This window comes from Pygocentrus nattereri, chromosome 10 (genome assembly GCF_015220715.1).
Source record: "Pygocentrus nattereri isolate fPygNat1 chromosome 10, fPygNat1.pri, whole genome shotgun sequence".
Classification (NCBI taxonomy): Eukaryota; Metazoa; Chordata; class Actinopteri; order Characiformes; family Serrasalmidae; genus Pygocentrus; species Pygocentrus nattereri.
The window spans coordinates 33531948-33556091 of NC_051220.1; the positions used below are offsets into that span (position 1 = coordinate 33531948).

At 39.2% G+C, this 24144-nt stretch overlaps 2 protein-coding genes across 2 annotated transcripts in view; one reads left to right on the forward strand and one right to left on the reverse strand.

Annotated features, from left to right (window-relative positions):
- The window catches only part of eipr1 (EARP complex and GARP complex interacting protein 1), a 51310-nt gene extending 35011 nt beyond the window's left edge, over positions 1-16299 (reverse strand). The window contains exons 1-4 of the mRNA XM_017690794.2: positions 16102-16299; positions 15593-15676; positions 8349-8481; positions 634-790 (exon numbers count right to left, since the gene is read on the reverse strand). Of these exons, the coding sequence (XP_017546283.1) occupies positions 634-790; positions 8349-8481; positions 15593-15676; positions 16102-16143 (416 nt within the window). The 5' untranslated portion in view covers positions 16144-16299. The remainder of the gene's footprint in view (positions 1-633; positions 791-8348; positions 8482-15592; positions 15677-16101) is intronic.
- Positions 16300-16420: 121 nt separating this feature from the next.
- The window catches only part of trappc12 (trafficking protein particle complex 12), a 34509-nt gene continuing 26785 nt past the window's right edge, over positions 16421-24144 (forward strand). The window contains exons 1-3 of the mRNA XM_017690792.2: positions 16421-16510; positions 20070-21329; positions 23060-23176. Of these exons, the coding sequence (XP_017546281.1) occupies positions 20079-21329; positions 23060-23176 (1368 nt within the window). The 5' untranslated portion in view covers positions 16421-16510; positions 20070-20078. The remainder of the gene's footprint in view (positions 16511-20069; positions 21330-23059; positions 23177-24144) is intronic.

The following is a 24144-nucleotide window of genomic DNA, read 5'->3' on the forward strand; positions in this document are numbered from 1 at the left end:
CCAGAATATGGAAAATGCAGAAAAAAAAAAAAAGTTTAATGGAGAAAGAGAATGAGATGGTAACAGTAAGACAGACAGACAGACAGACAGACAGACAGACAGAGAGAGAGAGAGAGAGAGAAAGAGAGATATAGAGATAGACACAGAGAGAGAGAGAGAGAGAGAAAGAGAGAGAGAGAGAGAAAGAGAGAGAGAGAGTGAGAGAGAGAGAGAGAGAGAGAGAGAGAGACAGAGAGAGAGAGAGAGAGAGAGAGAGAGAAAGAGAGAGAGAGAGAGAGAAAAAGAAAAAGAGAGAGAGAGAGAGAGAGAGAGAGAGAGAGAGAGAGAGAGAGAGAGAGAGAGAGAGAGATGCCACAAACAGCAAAACTGAAAGTAGCTGAAACAAGGAGAAGTGAGAAGAGAAGAATAGAGGAGAGGTAGAGCAGTAGAAGCAAAGAAGACGAGAAGAAGTGAGGAGAGGAGAGAAGAGAAGAATAGAGGAGAAGCAGAGCAGTAGAAGGAGAAAAGAGGAGAGGAGAAGAGGGCACAGTAGAGAAGAAGAGAGGATAGGAGAGATACAGCACTAGCAGAGGAGAAGAGGAGAGCAGAGGAGAGGAGGCAGCTGTAGGGTTAAATCGATAGCGTGTGCAGTACCAGGCCGTGTTGCCGTGGGCTGTGTTGTCAAGGTGACAGAGGAGCTCCAGGGTCTGTGGGCTGTTTGATGAATCGTCTGGGGATTCGTGGCTGCCTGATTCCCATTCCGGGGGCATCCTCCACACCGCTGCACAAGTTAGCACACGACTCTCTGAGGCTGGCCAACGGGACACACACACACACACACACACACACACACACACACACACACACACACACACAGAGAACACACGGTCAGAATCTCACATCAGCATGCACCCACACACAGTCTCCCCCTCACACCAGCAGATGGACGTATTTAAACAGCAGCTCAGTTGGTGTGAGGACAGAGGAGACACATAGCGTAACACACACATTGCATCCGCATGTACGGCATGAGTAAAGGGATTAAACTAGGGCTGCCACGATTACTCAACTAAACTCAATAGCGGTTAGCCTTCCTGCTATCTTTGGGGTCGGTTTGACCCCACTCTATGTTTAAAGTCTCTAAAAAAATGATTTTTTGTTTCATATTTAATGACTTTTCATGTTTTAATGGAGATAACTACATAAACATAAAATTGATGATTTGATTATATGTTTTCAGTGTCCTGTACATATTTTGTATGCAACAGTGTTCTTTAGGGTCAGTTTAACCCCAGGCTGTTTAAGTTGTACAGAACATAAGAATCTAACAAAACATAAGAAACAACATTTTTACATTTTGGTTTGGGATGAGACTGAGGTCACTAAAACATGCAATTTCATGATTTCATGATACCCTCTGCTTTAGTGAACCTAACACCTGTAGTAGTGCGAGAACCACTGATAGCTCACATGACATGGGGGAGGGGGAACATAAACAACATAAAGAACTTTTAAATTTTCAGGAAGTATAAATTGCTGGGGTCAAATTGATCTCAAGGGTAACAGATGTTAGTAAATTTCAAGATAATAGGAAGGTAAAAAAAAAAATTAGCAATTCAAATCCCCCCTCAATGAATCAGCAATGCCTAGATGGAAATTTGCATTATAATGAAGCATATTTAAAATTCTCCTACTGCTCTTTATTAAGAAGCAGAGCCTGATGGACATTTATATGAATGTTTGGTCCCATAATGTTTTTACAAATAAGTCTTTTTCAAATAAAGTGTTTTAGAATCTTTATAAGGCTCAGCATGGATTGACATTGTGCAGTAATGTCCATTTTTATCGTTTTGTCTTTTTATAAACTCTACTTGAATAGCCATCAAAATCACTGATGCACAAAAAAAAAATCTGGCTCAGGTGATTCGGCCCCCTTAAAAACATAAATAAATAATAAAATAAAAAAGTAGCAGCAAGCACCAAAATCCAACATATTTAACAACAGAGAACAGTTTCTCATCAAAGGCAATGAATCTCTTTTATTTTGCAGTTATACTTTGCACTCTGGCACTCTGGTATGTACATTTTTTGAGCATTTTAAACAATGAAGCAACAAATGGCATGGTGCCAGCAACATTCCTTTTATGTTGCTATACTTTGTGTATTGAGCAGAATGTGATGTTTTCAATTGTTTTCAAAAGCACAGGGTAACGTCTTTAAATGGAACATTGAATATTTGCAGCATGTGCATGTAAAATAACTAAATCCACTTTTGTACTGAATAGCCATGCGTGCAAATTAGTAGCATTACTGTTATCTTCTATTTTATTCTTATTACTGGTATTATCAATATTGATAATGGTTTTGGTGAGTTAACCACAATTCAAATAATTTTTTAGGTTGAAATAATATTAAGCTTAAATTTACATGCACTCCTACCAGACATGAGTTTGATCGTACAGATAAACCAAAGATGAAATTGATAAATGAAACCTGTGTGTGCTCATTTTACAATCAGATTTGACCTTATGAAACTCTGATGACTACAGGCCAGTGTGAGTGAGTGCTATTTCAGGATAGATTTGTTACATGACTGGATCATGTATCAGCCTTTTCTGCTGATAGTGACCTGATTCTGATATCAGATTGCTACCATCTTTATAAGTTTATTTATTACTTCTAAAAGTTTTTATCATTGAACACCAATATCAATACAACAAGTATTGATTACAAACTTTTGCATAGTCATATATCATGCTGCCATAACTGAATGGGTACTACTTCATATGCTCTGGATTTGAACATGCACAGAGAACATACATTCTGCAAATACTGTATGTTTTCTTAGAGTAACAAGTCATTCTTATTTTCAGTGGTCTCCTTTCAGTTCATATACACGGGGCAGGATAATGATGAATGTGCATCTCTCTTTCTCTCTAGCACATGCTGCCTCTAGAGGTCTGCTTCGCCACATGCACAAAGTCTGTCTCCACCGCTTCCCTCACTAGACATCTAACAGAAGCACAGCTCTGTGGAACCATTTCATTCTGAAATCAACAAACGACTAACTGCTGTCCAGTAATGCTAGTCCTATGACAAAAGTACTGTATATGAGAAAACCATCTGTACATTGCACATTTCTCATTACTACATATAAGAGTGAGCTTGAACCATGTCTGCTCCTATTTAACACACTGTATGATCTGAACTCTACTGTCATGTGATGGTACAACAGCATTGCATGTCCATACCACATATTACACTGTAAAAGAGTTTCATGTTTGCATTACTCCTCCATGTTTTATTGCTCCTCCTTGCTTTATTTGGTGACTACTTTTACTAATCAGTAAAAAAACTAAATAAATTAAAAATGTGACTAAATGGAAAAGTCAATTACCAAAGTCTACATTCTGGTGAGCATCCAAAAACCCTCATTAACACACAACATGATTTAAACACAGTCTTGTCATACTCCAGTGCCATTACATTACAGTTACCAGCTTCTGTCCCACTAAGCACTGGCAGATACTGACCCAGGAGTTGGTAATTTGGCAAAAATATCGAACAGCATGAATATAAGGATTTTTGTTCAACGCTTCACATACTGCATTGTTCTAAATCCTGTTAAACAGGGCTAATTATTATGGATGCCCCAAATTTTTTGGACAAAGAAATTACTCGAAAGAGAAACAAGGCCAAACATTTTGACTGAAATTAGCAGAGTTTAAACAAAGCTACAAAAAAAAAAGCACCAAAATCTAATTAAAAATAATTTTAATGGTACTGAAAATGAGAAATAGTGAGTGAAAACCCTGTTTGTTCTTTTGTTGTCCTCGATCAGCTCAGACGTTTCAGCAGCAGTGAAAGCGAGAGAGTCCCTGCTAGCATGCTGACAGAATCTGCAGCTTCAGTTTTTGAAATAATTAAAAAAAAACTCACAAACAACATAGCCAGAGCGCAAAGAATAATAAAGCAATAAGCCATGAGAGGCCATGCATTACTGCGATTTTATCATGGGAAGGGTGATAAAATATGATAAAATACTAAATTTTTTGGAAACCAATTGTTGTTCTAATTAACAACATAAACAACATAAACAATTATTCCGCCAAGAAATGTAGTTCTTTAGAGTGCGGTATTGTTGCCAAGCGACCATGGACTGCTGAATGATGAGAACACTCAGTCGCCCATCACTGTATACTCTGGTCATTTCTTAAACTTTTTGTTGTACAACAATGCACATATGATAACACAGCACTGTTGCATGAAAAGATGTGAGAAGTACTTTTTGTTCACCAAATGACCTCTGTGAGTCTTTTGTAGCACCAATCCAGCAACCCCCATTTTTTGTGCTGGGGGCTGAATCTCAGAAATTCAAATACTGGATCCTGCAGCCCAATGGTGCAAAACATAGCTAAGAAACAGTCATTTGGGACTCGGCCACATTCATCCTCAATAAATAACGCATTGTTTTGCAGGTTTTGCACCGTTTTAAATAACAATCAATCAGCAAAATCTACAGCATGGCTTCTCAATCATCTGTGCAATTAACTGCAAGGAGCTCCCAAAAACCCTCATTAAAAAACACAGCATGGTTGAGCTAAACAGCCATGTGATACTGCAGTGGCTGTACATTACATTGACAGGTTTCTATGCAATGGCAGAGATTAACCACTGGAGCACTTACAGTTATTTTGTGTGCATATTGTTTAACATACGGCACCAAAATTTCACATCTAAATGAAAAGTATTACTGCTATTTAGAATTACACTGAATGGGGTGTGCTATTTCATGATACATTATAACTCTAATAAATTATGGCTCATGTGATATATTCTTGCATGCTTGTATGAGCTTGCATGTAGCAAAATTCATATTTCGACCCCTTAATGACTTTGCTATCAGAGGATTGGGTGACGTTCAGGAGAAAACATGCATACGATGAAATGTATTGACCTGATGTTATACTGTTGCCACGTTACTGACCTTTAAAACAATTAATGTTCATTGTTTAGTACAACAGACCTGCCATCATAAAGAGCACATCAATACATTTTACTTTAGAAGATAAGGCTTATACTGTTATATTTTGAATCAGAATATAATGCATCTCTGCAACGAATGTGTTTAAAAAGTACGTTTTGGACTAAAACCTTCTCAAGCCTATCATAAAACAGTGTCTCAGGCATCAGGCAACATATCCATTTTATAAAATAACTTTTGTTGAAGTAGCTTTTAGAGGCATTAAACTATTCGGCCGTCTGGTTCCTAACACCATGACTGTGAATAATTCTGACCCAGTAAGTTTCTCTAAAACAGAGCATTTTACTTTAAACTACACTGCAACTGTATTTACATCCTAACCATTTATTTAGGCAGAAATTTGGAAAAATCAGTGGCATTTCCCTTTAAGACCTTTTTACTATAAAGCAGCTGCTAAACTGAGAGTGTTGCAGAGTGAGAGCTTGAGGACAGGGCCCGAGCTATTCTCTGATCAGATAGTGGAGTGTGAGCATGGCAGAGAGAGTAGTGGGGGTGACGTGAGGCCACAGCCGCTCCCCTTTCCGCTTTTGACTCAGGCTGCTCCATTAGATTGAATGTCACGGTAATTACATTCTTCTTTTGAACTCTGCTATGACAACTTGTGCATCGGCCTCATTACAATCGAGATGGGGTGGGAAGTGAGAAAAAAAAAAAAAAAACTCGTATCCCTGTTTTCACTCGCTCTTTTCAGAAAGAGAGACGCTCCCTATTATTCAGATTGTCATAAACCAGTCAAGGCCACAGGCGCCAGTCATATAAACTCAGGATTTAATTACATTTTTCCCTTCCAATCGTTTCTTCGTGTTCGTTTAATTTTTTAATTGCCTTGTGGCGAGAGCGCAGAGCTGGGAGTGCCAGAATGTGACATGTTCCATTACCACTGCCGCTGGTGCAACACGAATCGGGGAGACTAGGAGTGGACTCCTGTTTTAGTGAAGCCACTGATACGTTCTCCTTCTATGTTTGTTTTGATGTCTGTGATTTTAGACGCAAACTGAAATCAGTCTCTGAGTAAGCCTGGTGGCCACATGCACATATTGCCCTAAATCAAAGCTAACATCATCTGGCTAAAATTGGATCTCACTAATGTGCGTAAAACATTGTGCTAGTAGAGCCTGTGTGAATAAAATCATAACTTTGTTAATCAATGAATCTGAACCAGGATCTAGTTAAAAGATATTAAAGCGATAATTCAGAAAAAGTTTTTTTATGTAATTTCCCCCTTAGTCCAAATGTGGTAAACCCTTTAAGACATGTTTGTTGCCTGATGTTTGCTTCTTCAGTTTTGCACTGAAGTTATGAGGTTAATGTGGTTGACAATTTATACTAATTTATTAATTCAAGTCATTAAAACCATACTTTCATCTCACTCCTGCATATATTCAATGTTAATTGCGTAAATGCTCACTTTTTATACTCCACATATTTCAACCTTATGCACTGTGAAATTATAAGTAATAAATAAAAATATGTATTCAGACACTAATATAATAAGTAATAAATGAAAATAAGTATTCAGACACTTTTGTTTTGGTAACACTTTATTTGAAGGCTACCTACATAAGGGCTTCATGCATTCATAAGCGCTGACTAATGCGTTTATGAAGCACTACTTCAAGTGCTTGTTGGTTCTCGCAACCTGACAAGATGTTTTTTGAAATAAATGACATTGTACTGACATAATATGAATAAAGTTTGAACATATTTACAGCACTAAACATATTTAAAACACTATACATAACTATATATGTCAGCATTCTTAAGACGACATTGTATTAATATCAGGTGAAATATGCCTGGAAACCACCCCCTCTTCCCTCCATGGCATAGATAAGATGATTGATGCAATTATGTATAGTGTTTTAAATATGTTTAGTGCTGTAAATATGTTCAACGTTTATTCATATTATGTCAGTACAATGTCATTTATTTCCTAAAACATCTTATGTCAGGTTGCGAGAACCGACATAAGCACTTAATAAATGTTCAAGTAGTGCTTCATAAACACATTATTCAGTGCTTATGAATGTGTTATGAAGCCCTTATGAAGGTAGCCTTCAAATAAAGTGTTACCTTTGTTTTTTATGTAACACACCTCTATTGTACATATCCACTTTAAATTCATACACAATGCCTTTTGACTTTGTACTTAGAAATCTGAATAGAAAAAGCACTCTTCAAAAACTATTCAGATACCACACATTCATTAGTACTTTGCAAATTTGATTTGTAGCTACAGATTTGAGAAATCTCAATTTTGACCCATTCCTCTTGTAAAACTGTTTTAAACTCCCTGAGGTTATAGGGGTCCCTCTGCTGGACATGCAATTTCAAAATTCTCCATTCATTTTCAAAGCCATTCAGTTCAAGAGTGGGCTACCATGTAAGCACCTTCACCTTTTTTAGAAACTAGACTTTACTTATTTTGGCTATACGTATGTGAGGCTGTTTTGTGGATGATGGGATTAAATTTTCCTCTATCTTCTGGTACATTGTTCCATTCTTGTTTTGTTCATTGGCGTGTCAGTACTGATTACAGAGAAGCAGTTCCATATCATGATGCTTCCAACTCCATACTTTACTGTTTCTGTGGTGTTCTTGGGATTATTATTATTTTTGTTTTGTTTGACCAGAGAACATTGTTCCAAAACAGTTATGATTTGTCTAAACTCTTATGTGCAAATTTTAGACAAATGTGTCTGCGCTTCTTTTTTTGCAGATGAGTTTTTTTGGGGGCATAGGAACTGAGATGATGGTGGTGCAATTAATTGCTTTTTGTTTTCTGTGTAACTGCTATTACTCTGTAATTACTTATTGTCCATCTGTGTGATGCATGTCAACAATAAAAGCAGTCATCTGAAAGCCTGATTTTGCCCGTACACTTTCATAGAAAACAGGAATGTCACATGAAAATCATTTACATTGAGATTAAGACAAGTAGTTATAGTTTAGTGTGGTGAACTAATAGCTATAAGCTCCCTTTATTTATTAACAATACTAACCTCACAGCTTCAGTGCAAAACTAAAGAAACAAACACTGGACACCAAAGCTGACTACACATGTGATAAGGGGAAATTTTGATTGGATTGTCCACCAAACTTTAGCTATATGGATTTGCTGCATCTTGCCAAAGAAAACTAACAGAACTTACTTGGTGAGCTGGTCCAATGGTCTACATTTACTTTTCTGGTAAATTCAGTAGTGCTTCAAAACTGCTTGTAACTACACTGAATGTAATAAAACTGAAATAGCTAAGGGTGGATGTAGAATAACCAGTGATAAAACATAATAAAGACAGACAGAAAAAAGGCAGAGAGGACTCACTCTTGTTATAGCATGTGGTCAGCACTCCTTTGTCAGCGGGGCTGGCGCTGATGTGCCATATCTCACCAGCATGATGCAGGAGCACATTCTTATTAATGATATTGTTCTCATCATCAAAGTCAATGATGTGGATCTGCAGAACAGAAAAAAAGGCAAATGGAACAGAGGACAAGGCTGAAGTAAACAGAGAAATGAGGGTAGCGATACAGAGAGAGAGAGAGAGATGCAGATACAGAGAGAGAAAGAAAGAAAGAGAGAGAGAAAGAGAGATACCCGGGTACTGCCCCCTTATTTCAACTCAGGAGCAGTTCAAAGAGCCAAGACTTTACTCTGAGATATGTGCTTTAATATGACAGTAAATTAAATCTTAGGCACAGAAATCACTTTGGATTTTCAACTTCATACGCCCTGATGCTTATGTCTTGAGCTTTTTATCAGCTTTTTATTTCAACTTTGAAGCCGCTGTTAAACACTCCTTTTGAACTCGTTAGATTCATAAAAGTTATGCAAAGCGTCAGACGTTTGTGGAGGCAGAGGAGTGCGTAGTTGCAGAACAGAGATTAAAGTTTTTTTTGTGTTTTTTTTTTTCTTTATCATCAGTTTCACTCTGAAACCTGGTTAGCAAAGCTATTCTCTCCTTAGTAAAGTACACTCAATTACTGCTCAGGCCTCTATAGAAACATTTGAAAAGTAGCAGGTCACATACTGCACCTTATACAGACACACATATAAAATACTGAGGCTTTTATTAAAAGGGAACATCCTAAAGGGAAAACGTGGCTATGTTTCTAACTTTTCAAAGCCAAATGTCTCTTTATTCACCACAGTATGCCTCAAATTATTGTAATTTAGCTTATTTCAAATAATGTGCAAACTATCCGCGGTAGTGTGGACAGAAAAACATTCTTTTGAAACAGATCTGCTCTTCATACACTGGACCTTTCTCATAGTAGGTAAAATATCTCCTTACAGCCCGGCTAATATATGAATATCCATTGCTTTAATGCACCATTCAACGTTCATTATTTCTTATTCTGTGTAGTGGATGTATATAGTGGGTGAAGCACCTAAATGGAGTTAAGTCGTATTTGCAAGTTAGCCATCAGGTACAACCTTTCATTGAGCCCCTGAATATAGCATGAATTTGTATACGAATTGCTGACAATAAAAAAATCTGGGGAAAACAAATAAACAAATAAAAAAAGTTTCTTTGGGAACTATTTTCCTTTACAGTGTCATACACATTCCACTGCGTAATGAATAAATGTAAAAAATATATATTTTAGACCAAAAGTCTATAAAATCATTCTGTGTTTCCTGTCTCTACAGCTGTGAACAAATTTAGATGAGAAAGTTTCTCTAGAACGATTCCATCTCAAACCACTCTGAATGACTATGTTTACATCTTAACCATTAAATTATGTATTTTGAAACTCTGGGGGAACTCCCCTTTAAAAGCAGTACCCCATTCATTAATGGTCAGGAACCCCACAGGACCACTACAGAGCAGGTATCATTTGGGTCACTCAGTGCAGTGGTGGTGGTGAGTTAGTATGTGTTCTTTTGGCATGAGTGGATCAGACATAGCAGTACTGCTGGAGTTTTTAAACACTAGAGACAACAGATCATCTGTTGCTGCACATTGTGTTAATCATTCTCTAGTCTTTAATCATTGTTCAGTTTCTGCCCACAGGTCACTGTAGGCTGAATATTTTAGTTGGTGGACTTCTCTTAGTGCAGTAGTGACCACCTCTGTGCAGCATGCATACACTAACGTGTCACTACAATGGCAGTGTCACTGCAGTGCTGAGAGTGATCCTCAACCCAGGTAATACCTGCTCTGTGGTGGTCCTGTGGGGACCACTGATGAATGGGAGAAAGAGGAGAGAAACAGATAGACTATGGCCTGTAACTGCAGAAACACAATGTGCACAACAGTCATGTGCAAAATTTGAACACCCCTGGTCAAATTACATGTTTCGTTGATTTTCTATGTGAAAATAAGTTACACATCCTCTACAGAGAACTTACGGCATTTTAAAACAAGCAATAACCTTTGTACAGGCCAAATTTTACACTTCATTTTTCCACCAAATGTTTTAAATTCAATAAATAAACAGCAGTAATTGTGCATAAAAAAGTAGAAATGCGCCCCATCTTTGCATATGACTGAATATGGTGAGTGGACCTAATACAGTGGACAATGACTGTCGATACAAGGTAGATGAAACTAATAAACTGGCCAGTAACTGCGTGCATGTATGTATATATACACACATAAAACAAAACAAAACAAAAAAACACCCTCCCAGAAGGAGAAGCAGCTTAAGTGTATGTGTGTGTGTGTGTGTGTGTGTGTGTGTGTGTGTGTGTGTGTGTGTGTGTGTGTATTATATATACACATCACAGGGCAGACAGATAGACATATACATTCACATGCACAAACACTAAAACCTAGGGGCAATTTAGCGTGTCCAATTGGCCTGACTGCATGTCTTTGACTGTGGGAGGAAAGCGGAGAACCTGGAAGAAACCCATACAGACACGGGAAGAACATGCATAGACCCTGGTCGCCCGGACGTGAATCGAACCCTGGCCCTTCTTGCTGTGAGGCAACGGCACTACCCATTGGGCCAACTATGTATATATAGTTGTACAGCTTTATTTTATTTATTTATTTTTTTAAAACATACACACACAAAACAATCGACACAAAAAAAACAACAACTAAAAAAATAATGTCTCTGAAATGGTAACTCTACAGGACAAGGAAAATGTTCTCTAATTGTCTTGCTAGGACCACTTCTACTGATCATGTCATTCAATCTAAAGTGTCTTATTTATTGTGAAAAAATACAAGGTTTTCGCTTTAGACTGACATTATACAAATAAAAACAATAAGAAATGACAAATTCTCACTTGTCTGATGATTTAGGGTTACTATGCATGCATTCTTTGGATATGTGGAGTACCAAGCAGCAATCATGAAACGAACAGAAGCAACACATTCTGGTAGGGGATGCAATTCTTTTGATGGAATTTTAATTGGCTGTACCTGAAAATAGCCCACAAGGCAATCTGGCTGACCACTTTAATGTGTGTACAGTGTGTGTACAGTGAGAGAGAGAGAGAGAGGTAGAGTGAGAGAGAAAGAGGGGAGAAAGCATGCATTCTTGAGTGTGCTCATGCTGCTCAGACAGCTGAAAGTCGGAGAGGAAACCATTAACCTTGGGTTGGACCGCATTGAGGGAAAATTATTAGGCAAAGTTATAATTTTATGGAGGGGAGCAATACAAATAAATTCCGATGGCTGGACAGGATAATTGGAGGCAAAAGAAGGTCTTATAATAGGGCCGGGGATGAACAGGGCTCAGGCAGAAGTCCCACTCGTGATTTATACAGCTTTATCCCAGAGATGCAGTGAGTCATCGCTCTTGGCCACTTGGGCCTCCTTCTCCACCACATTAATTATCTGAGTAGGGGGGGGAGGCTCAGGTGTAAAATGGGACAAAATGTTGGCCTCCACTTTGGTTGCCCTCAGTCAGAGCTCTTTAGAGCTGTAAGCATGACTCTGTACAGCGCAGTAGGGTGAGGTGCAGGGGAGAGCAGTTCAATCATCAGTTCAACTGTAATGACCAACACAGGCCACTTTAATGACAACCTTCCATAAGCAGCACTCACAAAGGCTTGAGTGGCCATCACTGGAGATGGAGGGTGGAATTAGTTCTCCGAACCCCCATTAGGGGCACTAATAGCACAGGAGGCCGGCACACATTATGATAAAACCGAGGGCTTGTAATTGACCTGGTTTGGAGAGGAGTTAAAGTAACATACTGATAACACCCGATCAAGGAAACAAGCCAAAACAATAAGCAGTGGTCAAGGATGGTTGTGTAATATTAAGCATTTCACACCACAGTGAGTGAGAACTGATTCACCACTAAAGAGAGCAATTAATGACTAAGCAAGGGACTCAAATAAGCCATGCAGCTTGTTGTATTGTGTTCCTGTCTCTCATTCTGCTGGACTGTGTAGGCAACTCAAAGTGGTTGTCTGTTCTGATGGGTTGACTACAACTGAAACCTTTCAACTATCCTGGGGTCCCTGTGTCAAATACACTTGTTACTATACTTACAATTTTTTTTTCCGTTTACCCTTGAAACTGAATGCTTATACTTAATTATATTTCCTGGGGGGAGGGGCAGGCTTTCTACTCTTTACATTTTCATTTAGACCTTTAAGCTGCTCACTGCAATTATTAAATGACAGAAAAGTTTCTCTCTTATCACTTGAGTTCTTGTGTATTTTATACACAAGATAACATACATACATACATACATACATAATATATATTATAACTAATTTGTGGTCACAGCACCTCACATCACCAAACAAGGAATATTTCTAATTTATTTGTTGACACATTTACTTTTTTTACTTTGATATAACTAAATATTGCTTAAATGTTTATGTCTACTCAAGTACATTTTTGGACCTTGGACATTTTTGATTTTGACAAAGTACTCATATTTCTCATAAGTTCCTGTGTACGTTTTCACCCTGTTCTCACTCAAAGTTCGCTGAAACGAGGGGACAGATTCTGTCCAAAGTGCAGATTCTAAGCTTTCAATTCAAATTTCACATTAAAATTTAACATCAATCAGAAAGCTTTTTCTTCCTTAGAGTGATGTATTTCCACGTGAAACAGAATACTGAGGTATGCAACACTGGGGGTAGGACATGATTTATTCTTCAGGATCTGACCGGATCATGAAAGGCTGGTGTTCCCGAAGCGAACATGGAATCAGACTCTGATGGTCAGCAGAATCTGTCCGTTGTTAAAAATTTCAAAGATAAAAAACAACAATAAACAATTTTCTCAAAAATGTAAGTACTATAAGGTTCTGTGTGTATTTTCTGGAGTTTCAGAGATCATTATCTTCTGATATCTTGACATTAATATTGAATTAAATATAAATTATTTAGTTTCAATATATATCAGGTTTAATTACTATTAACGTAAGGGAGTGGGGTTATGGTAACTTTCTGGTGGGCCAAACCTAATGTCCACTCTGGTGCATCCCACTTTGGACATCCTTTATATAGACGATACTGCTTAAAAATGTGAAATTCAAGAAGAAAACACTACTCAGAAAGCAGATAAAAAGAAGAAAAATCTGCTTGCCCATGTGCATTACTGCCTTGAGGAGTAAAAGTGGAAAAGCTACCAAAAAACTTAAAAATTAAAACGTAAAATTAGAAATAGATTACACAGCATTTAAAAACAGTTTGTACATTTAATTTCTGGTGTCGTTGCAACAGAGAGAAACTGACAATTGAAGATGTGAAGATGCTATACAGCATCATTCTTTTCCTCTTAAAAAACATTGTTATTTCTGTTTTGTATATTTTCTAATCTTGTGTTCCAATGTTTTACTTTCCTAATGAGCAGAAAATAATTTGGGCCGAAAAATTAAAGATTAGTATTCAGAAAGTGTGCTGTATGTAGACATAGACCAGTTTAATCATCAGACTGCAGTTAAGAAATTCAAATAAATGCTGCAGGGCATTTCACCTCCAGGTCTGAGATGATGAGGAGCATCCTCTTAAATCCCTTATCTGCAGCATATCTTAGCTTTTCTGCTTGCGCACTCTGATCCTGTCAATTGTGTCAATAATAGATGATAAGAAAGACAGATACTCACTGCATGGAATCATGCAGCACTCACAACACTGAATTAAAATGCAACAAGCAAGAAACACAAGAACACCAGGAGACAATCTGCACAACACAGGGGCATTGACAAAGTTATTTTTCTCCATCCTGCACACATACATGGAGACACACGCGCACTCAGACCCACACACTCACCCTCAGGCTAGTATTATTCGGCTTTTCCAAAAGCCTCAAAAATGAACAGGGCCTCTAGAGAGCTGTAATTGCTACTAGCAGGTAAATGAGATTGAGAGGGCAGCTGTCTGAACCTGGGGCTAGATATGATGGAAGCGCTGGACTCAAGCAGAGGGATTCAGGGATCAGATCAGAGGGAGAACAGAGTGAGTCCAGGATTTTTATAACAGCATCCTTATAGTTACTCCAATACATCAACTCAACAAATATCAGGCTACTGGGGAAGTCTCTTCACAGACAGAAGAAAAGCTTTCTTTCAGCAATGCCTAATGTTAAAATAAAAAAGAAAGCTTGTATAATGAACCAACAGGTCTATACTATTTTCTGCACCATCGAGTTCCTCATTAATGTAAAGCTCCCAATAGCTGTAGGAAACTAAAGGCTCACTCTAAACCTGACATTATGCGGATTTGGTGACAGATGCATCTGTGAATGTATAGTAATTTATGAAAAGTTCAATTCATTAAAGTAGTTAGATAAATATATAGCAAATATCAGGAAATCCATCATCATTTTCACAAAATTCGAAGTGTTTTGGCCATTAGGCTCTGTTGACATCTGGGAAAGGTGCTGCCTGAGGATAGCTGATCTGTGGATTCTGTAGTGAACAAAGATCTGTGATAATATTCTATAACCTTTTCAAATTTCTTATAAAAGTGTTTTTTTGTATATTCATTAAGTAAGACAGTTTAACACAGGGTTTTTATTAGGGCTTAAAGTTTGTTCTGAACCCAAATGCAAGTCCAAATGAAACAAGTTGTGAGTCCAAAACTGAACAAAGCCAAATAAAATTCTGTCCAGAACTGACCTAAACTTGGCCAAAAGTGGTTCTGATTTTACTCAGCACAGTGAAACAACAATGTTGGACTGTAACATTCAATATGTAATCAATAATCATAAAAATACACACACACACACACACACACACACACACACACACACACACACACTTAGGGGCAATTTAGCATGTTCAATTGGCCTGACTGCATGTCTTTGGACTGTAGAGGGAAACCCATGCAGACACAGTGAGAACATGCAAACTTAACACAGAAAGGACCCTGGTTGCCCATCTGGGGAATCAATCCCAGGCCCTTCTTGAATTTTAATATAAATATTATTTTGGCCACACTAGATATCATTCTCCTGATAATACAAACCCAACCATAGACCTACACATATCTTAAAAATAACCTGAAGTATTGTATGTCTTGTCCTGGGCCTGGGCCTGAACAGCGTGCACAATACGGCCCTGGTCCGGCCTGGCTAAAATCTCAAACGATTATAAGATTGACTTGTTTTTTTCCCTTTCAAACACGATAATGTATTTGCTCACCTGATTCTCAAATTTGAGTGACTGAGTGCCCACTAAAAACCTTATAGCATCAGTTTCCGCTGTCTGTGCAGTCAAAGCACGGGCCTAAAACAAAAGGAGGATAAGAGGCATATCAAATGTACGAAGATGTGAGGCTGTTGAACACAATGCACAGACATGGTGCATAATAACACATACTAAAATAAGACATATCAACAACCCTCTGCTTAATACCTTAATGACAATGTCTGACAGTGACAGTAACTGCACATACTCTTTTGACAGTGCTGTTCTACCTTTAGTAAATACAGATGTTCAGGTCATGGCTACAGTAGACTACCTCTGGTGTTGAGCTTAACACATGTAGTTAGGTTGTCATGGCTCTCTTTTGCCCTTGAGATGTGATTTTATCAACGCAGTCTAGAATATTTATGGAAAGTAACATTTTAAAAGCATGGATGGGACACAATAGACGTTTATTAAGTGTGTACACGAATGACATTAGGTAGGTTAGCTAAGAGCTACTGTACCTGAAACTCAAGCCCATAAATTACAGGAGCGTCATCTTCCATGTTGCCAAACGTCCCGTCCACCAACAATATCACTCCAGCTTATGTTTAACGCTGACTTTATCGCAGCTGACCGCTTGTAGCTCATTCGGTGTTAAGAACCAAATTCAAAGCTGCTTTGCCTAGCAACACTACCTTACTGACAAGTTCCGCGAGAGTAAAAAGATATCACGTACGGAAATTGCGTAGGAAGGAATTGCGTATTCGACGGCGGTTAGAACGGAATGTGAATGGCTAGACAAGCGTATTTGCTTCGAGAATGCTGTCGTACTCCTCACTGCGGTCTGTGAGCCTCCTGGCGCACCGTACAGCTGCTCCCTGCGCATGCGTGTGTTGTCTCCCTGTCATCCTGCCGGAGGTGTAAGAGAAGGTAAGCATGTCGCACTTAAAGCCTTATTTTTAACATTATTTCTCCACGATGAGTTCAAATGTGATGGGTCATTTTTCTGAAACGTGTTCTCTGCGATGCGCTGCCTAGCTAGCCGGGTGCTGCTGAATTAGCTAGCGGGTAGTTTAGCCTGAATCCCGAATGGCTCCATAATGTTCCTACACTGCATTGTTTGGAAGGATAAGTCACTATTCCAGGACTTATTCTGTCACCTACGTTTGCAGTAGGGAGTTATTTGGATCCAAAAGATGCTTTAGCTACATCTTTATTTTATCTATAGAGCAGTATTGGCACTGTTTGGATGTAGAAGTCCTTATTATTTCATTACATGATCTACGTAGTGCACTGACTATATAGGGTGTAGGGAGTAGGGAACAGTTTGAGATTAGCTTTGTCGTTACTTTACATTACTCGCCAGCCAGCCATAACAATAAAACCACCTCCTTGTTTCTTCGCTGTTTGTCCATTTTTTGTCAGCTCTACTTATAGGTGCACTTCGTAGGTTAGCTCTTCACTTTCTCAACATACTTTGTTAGCCCTCTTTTACCCTGTTCAAAGGTCAGGACCACCACAGAGCAAGTGTTATTTGGGGGGTGGATCATTCTCAGTACATTCTCAGTGGTAGTGGCTTGTTATTGTGTGTTGTGCTGGTATGAGTGGATCAGACACAGCAGGGCTGCTGGAGTTTTTGAACACCTCTGTTATCGTGATGGATCACACCACATTATTTCACAATATGCTTTCTGAGCAAATAGGGGATATTGTTAGTACCTTAAAACACTTCCCAACTACTTGCTAGTTTAGATTCAGAGCATCAATAGTAATGTTTAATTGGATTTAGTGCAGCACAGTGTGTGGAATGTTGAATACAAATAATAATTGGATGATTAACCATAATTGGATTCAGAGTTTTCCAAAATGTGCCACTACTTTGTCTGTTCTTACTGTTAAAAGCACCCTGATGTGTTGTGATGTTGCATTTTGCCATATTGTCCACCTCTGCTTATTGATGAATTACTGGGTGTAGAAATTTTTTTTTATGAGACGCCTTTATTTCATGACCAACCCAGTGCGTAGGGACTAGACACTAAATTCACACTACCATGCCACTACCATATCAGTATCATTGCTGTGCTCAGAATGGTGTGCCACCCAAACAGTGTCTGGTCAGCAGTGATCCTGTGGTCAGAAACTGAGATAGAGGCAAATTTTACATGACTACAAGTAGTCATGTAAAATTGTAGTTGTGCCTTTACTGTGGACTTGCAAAGTTGGTGGAACTCAAAGTGGTCAGTGAGTTTAATTGTAACGTCACTGTTCCTAACAGAGTGGATCATGAGTGTATATTGCACGGTTTGGGGGTGTTTTATGAAGCCACACAGTAATTGTTGGAGCTGGTGTGAATTATAGTTAGCTTTAGAGTTGATTATGACTGATGCATTTTTTGCACAGTGTTTTGTCATGAAATCTCTGAACTCTAGTCCATGTGTACTGCATATTGTTATTTTTCCTGATCACATTTATACCTGCCTCTTTTCATAGCTTAGATCATAAATGGACATTGAGATGTATAGCCATTTTCTGTAGATCTCAACTGGTTCTCCAGTGACCACTTATGACCACATTTTGTGAGTTGTTTTTCATGTGTATTTAAGGACTGTTTTAAGTGTTTAAATTAATATCAGGATCATATTGGTAACTACATATAGATACTTAACAAATTCTTTCTGCGTTGGACAGATGTTTAGATTTGACAGATATTTTAAACTGATATTTGATATCAAGAATTTCCACATTGGAGTTACCTTATGTTAGACTCATAACTCATAATAAACAGTAATTGAGATAATGAAAGAAGCTATGTAGCTCCTGTCATTTCTGGTGTGATGATGCAGTGGTTTAAGGCTGTTGTTTGCTTCTCTCATCGACACATTGAGTTGCTTTAGTGCTTATGGTACAAATGTTATTTACAATTTACGGAAGCATCCCTGACTACCTCTGTAGGTGATTTGAGTGATCAGATCACATCTATACTTGGCGTTGCCTACTTATGATCGGACCACCCAAGACATATGTCCATGCGAGGTGTGAATGGGGCCTGAGTCATATCATCAGATAGTTTTCAAGTCCATCTTGAGCTAAATCAGTTGTGGTACACCAGAAAAATACAGAATTTGCTGTTGGAAATGAGGGACAGAAATTGTGTTGGGAAACATGGGCTTAGCCAACTTAATTTAAGAGGTAAGTTGCAATTCACTATACTCTATATACTGGCTTGCTAGGTATTTAGTATACACTATATGGACAAAAATGTTGGGACATATCTCTTGATCATTGAATTTGAGTGTTTTATTCAATCCCATCAAAAATCAAGCACCTATCCATGCAGTCTGCCTTTACAATCAATTGTGAGAGAACGGGTTGTTCTAAAGAGCTCACTGAAAAATCATTGCAACAAGTCAGTATGTGAAATTTCTCCCCCCCCTGCATATTGCTCGATCAGCTGTGAATGGCATTATTGAAAAGTGGATGTGTTAAGTAACCACAGCAACTCAGCCATGAAGTGTTCGACCACGTAAAGGCACAGAGTGGGGTCGCAGAGTGGTGAGGTGCCTAGTGCATAAAAGTCACCAGCGCTCTGCTGAGTTCCAAACCTCCTCTGGCATTAACATCATCACAAAAACTGTGCGCTGGGAGCTTCAAGGTATGGGTCAAGCGTCAGATGAAGTGGTTTAAAGCACATCGCCACTAGACTCTGGAGCAGTGGAAACATATTTTGTGGAGTAACAAAACATGCTTCTTTTTCTGGTAGTCTGATGGACAAGTCTGGATTTGGTGAATGTCAGGAGAACGTTACCCGCCTGACTGTGTTGTGTCAAATGTGAAGTTAGGTGGAGTAGGGATAATACTATGTGGTTGTTTTTCAGGAGTTTGCCTTAGACCTCTTAGTTCCAGTGAGGTAAATCTTAACACAGAGCATGGTCCATAAAGGCATGGTTGGGTGAGTTTGGTGTGGAAGAACTTGACTGGCCCATACAGAGCCCTGACCTCAACCCCATCAAACACCTTTGGGATGAACTAGAACAGAGATTGTGAGCCAGGCCCTCTCATCCAACACCACTGTCTGACAGCACAGAGTGAATGGGCAAAAAGGTTCCACAGACACACTCCAAAATCTTGTAAAAAGCTTCCCAGAAGAGAGGAAGCTGTTATAACTACAAAGTTAGATGAACTCCATATTGATACCTGTGGATTTAGAATAGGATGTCCTGTAGTTGTCCCAATACTTGTTCCTTATAGTGTATTTCTAGTCATGTCATCACAAATGGGATTGTCTGATTTGAAATGTATTATGCATGACAATTCAGGTGTCACAAATCATGCTGCTGTTTGTCTCATATCATGTTGTTGGAGACCCTGTGTCAGTGCATGTTGCAGGAGATATTTAAACTTGGGGTGTATGTTTTATCTGGTGGGGAAGCTGATATTTCTCCATGTGAATAAAATTTAGATGTCCCTAAATACCTCACACTCTTGACAGGAAAGAGCCATGGATAGTGGTGAGGATGCAGCTCAAAGGCCTTTGACTCTGGATATAGCAGGAGTGGGGAATGAAGAGCCTGAGGCTCATGCCCCTTCAGAAGTTGCCGCCATCAGCAGCCAGCCCAATTCTACAGATGTTTTGTTCCCAGAGGAGAGCATTGACCTGGATGCGGAAGCCTTCATTTCCCCCCAGGATGACAGCGCTGCGTCAGGGAGCATGATGGACAAGCTCAATGATCAAATGATGGAGAGTGTCCTGATATCTGACTCCCCCAATAGTGAAGAAGATGATGTCCCTATCGACTCCCTTTTGGAGCAAGGAGAAGACAAGGAGTCCCTTGATTCCAAAGAACCTGAAGAGGAAAAAAAGGAGGATGTGAAAGAGGAGAAGACAGAGGCTATACCTGAACAGGGTACACCTGATCTTAGTGTGGAACCTGTGGAGTCTTCTTCTGCTGCTTTAGTAGAAAAAGAAGAAGCAGAGGAGAAAGAAAAGGACCTCACAAAGGACATGGTCACAGCCAACCAGGCTGCTGATGTGGGTGCCCCCACCCCTGATAGCCCTAAAGGCCAGGAAGAGAAAGTTGAAGTAGCCAAGGCTACTGCTAAAGAGGAACCCATCCCAGTGTGCACTATTTTCTCCCATGGCATGCAGCCCAAAACCCTAGTACCTGATGGCTTTCAACCCACTCTTGTCAAATCACCAAGTTTTAGTAGTGGCACTAATGAAACCCCCAATAAACTAGCCCCTCTGGTATGTCAGCCCAGCCCCAGCCTCAGCAAGTTCTTCACTGACAACGGCACAGTCAACCCAGCCTCAGACTTCTTTGACTCTTTCACCACATCTTCTTCTTTCATTTCGGTCAGCAACCCTAACGCAGAGTCACCGAAGGCTGTTACACCCTCTGAGTGTCAGCTTTCCTCTGGCTCAAGCACTGTTCCATCTGCTGAGCATCAGGATGCCGGGACCCCTAGTGCTTACTTCAGCATCGGTCCTCAGGACAGCACCCCAAAGCCCGTGGCTGGCCCAGCAGAACCTGCAGCAACCATGACTACGCTCCAAGCGGTCTTCTCAGGCAGCGATGACCCGTTCGCCAGTGCTCTGAGTTTAAGCGAGGTAGACAAACGCTACGATGCCTGGCTGCCCTCGGAGGAGACGAGAAGAGTGCTCATCTCTGTGGCTACTCAGCAGGTCAACCCTGTATATGTGGAGAGAGACCGTTTGTCCATGCCTGGACTCAAGTTTGACAATTTGCAGGTGAGTATGTTTTTGTTGTGCACAATTTCTCTTTCAAATCCATGATCGGAAACATTTACTCAGTAACGTAGCTTAAATCAAATATTTGGTCAAAAATCTAAATTCAGTTCCCTACACAATTTTGTGAATTATAGTCGATCAGACAAGATATGTATACAAGATTAATTTTGATTGAAATAACGGAAGCTTATAGCTGCCAGGTAAGCATTGTGTAAACTGTTTAAATCATCACACATGTGCTTCAGACTATTTAGGTAAACTCAAGTAGACTCATCTGGTTTTCGAAAAGTATGTTGCATAGGTAAAAACAGTAGCAGCAGCCACCTGAAGCCTGAATTTTGTCTGTGGTTTTTGTCTGTTTATGTAGATAATAGGAATGTGAATTTCTGTCAAATTTGATAAGTGATTTAGCATTGTTTGATAATTATTCTACACATTTTCCCTCTTCCCTCTGAAAAATGTAATAGGTATAAGACTTAAAACAAAGCCAGAGGCTAACACATCAGGCATGTCGGGTGGACGCCAGCAGGCACTGTGACACCACTCAGCATTTTACGATTACTGCTCTATATTAAATCCAGACCATAAAATCCATAGTAGGTAACTTGTGACTTAAAGGTTACACAGAGAATGGTATCGATCTAAAGTCATTAAGATGAACAAATAAATGTTAGTCATATGTTTTCACATCTTAGTCACGTCGTATGTCATGCCATACCTTTCAGCTCGAAAACCATGAGTTTGTGAAGAGTTAAACATCTTATGCCAAACGTGATAAATTCACAAATTTATGTTGGACATTTTGTTCCATTAAATCTATACAAGTACGTTGTAAATGAACTTGAGCTTGTTGTTTATTGTCCGGTGCGCAGTAGCCTTTAGCCAAATGCAGTATGATGTCTATGCTTTTCTTATTTGAACCAAACATTTAAAAAGCATTAACCAAAACGTAAGGCTGAAGTTCTACACTGCCCTCTGGTGGGGATATGGTTCAGACATTTTGTGGTTCTTCAATATGAGAATGAAAAATGACAGAGAGAATCTGATTAACATATTATAAAATTACTTTAGAACACTTGCAGCAGCCAACTTGAAGTCTTTTTTTTGTCTGTACGTTTGTTCAGTTATGTAGAGGACAGGTGGGTAAAAGAAAAATTGTAAATTTAGGCTAATCAGTTTATTCATGTAAAGCAGTTCTAACAGATGGCTGTGGTATCACATGGATATCAGCAGAAAATGCATGATCAGATTTTGAAGGAAAAAAAAATGTGGGAACCCGATCCAGTCGTGTAACAAATCTGACCCAAAATATCACTTAATCACGCGGTGTGATGTGGTGTTAGCTATGTAGTTCTGTCTGTGGTGTTGTAATGTTTGAGTAGTTTAAATATGACAGCCTACTTTTAGATGCTCGTCCTATATCATGTACTTAAATTACAAACACCTCATTTGAAAGCTTAGCAGTTTCTTTAAGAAGAACTAATGGATTGCTATCTTCCGATACTCATAGTTTCAATATCATATCTGCATCATAAAGGATACCATCTGTAGCCATAATGAGGGGAAAAAAGGACGGTACAGTTCTGTTCTATAATGGATTGTTAGAATTCCCTGTTGGTCCAATTAGATCCAATTTATGAATTTTGGGTCCACCACTATTGTGAAGTGTAAAGTAATAATTGATTAAAGCAGAAAGCAGAGTGTGCAGACACCGTCTCCTTATGTTGCAGGGTGATGCCGTGAAGGACCTGATGTTGCGTTTCCTTGGAGACCAGGCAGCGATGAAGCGGCAGGTTCTTACAGCCAACTCTGTGGAGCAGAACTTCCTGGGTCTAAAGCAGCTAATTGTGAGTCATCATTATTGTTCTTCTTCTGCAGAATTTGGCACATGCTTCCAGTTTCAGACTCTTTTGAAATCTTGAATCAGTGACTTTTAATGGGAATTCCACCAATTGTTCAACATTTCTGCATAGTTCACTGGTTGAGATGAGCATATATTCATTCAGAGTGGTTTTCCATGAAATGGTTCATTGTAGAGAAACTTGTCAACTCTGATTTCTTTACAAGGAAGGTGAAAGAAACCAGGAGTCTTGATGTCTAACTGGGAAATACGGCTGTTTTATTCACCTACACGTGTCTTTTGAGTTTTATATGTGATGTTTAAAGTAGTGAGACAGCAGTAAATAAAAAAAATTCAGGTGTTATTTTGCCTTATGTTATGTTCTATGTACCTCTCCGCCATGAATAGATTTAAAAAAAAAAAAAATTTGTCCAAAGGATTGTCACAACACTTGCGAAAAACAATGTCTCAGGCATCAGGCAAAGTGACCATTTCATGTAATAGCTTTCTGGGCATTTAGCGATTCAGATCACCACCACTGTGAGCTACTGTGACTCGGTTAGAGGAGAACAGCGCATTTCATAACCAAACCTCTCTGAATGAATTTGTTTACATCTTAGCTATTTAACTATTCAGAAATTTGGAACAATCTATGGGATTCCTGTGGAACCCAGAACTTCTGTTGTATAGCTTAATCACATTAATGACTGTTAGGTTTGTCTCTGCTGTATATAAGACAAAGAAGACCTGTTATGGCTGTGATGGAGCAGTGACAGACTGCATGTGTTGCCCAGAGAAGTGCTGCTTTGTTACAGTAGTGAGTGTTGTATGTATGTGTTTGTCAGTGTTGGGCAGAGCAGGATGTAGTCCCAGCTGTAGCCTGAGGGGCTTTAGCTCACTGCATCACTGAGCCGCCTTAGAGCAGAAATGTCAGACGCACACAGGCAGGCCTGAAACGCTCAGCCTTTCCTGCTG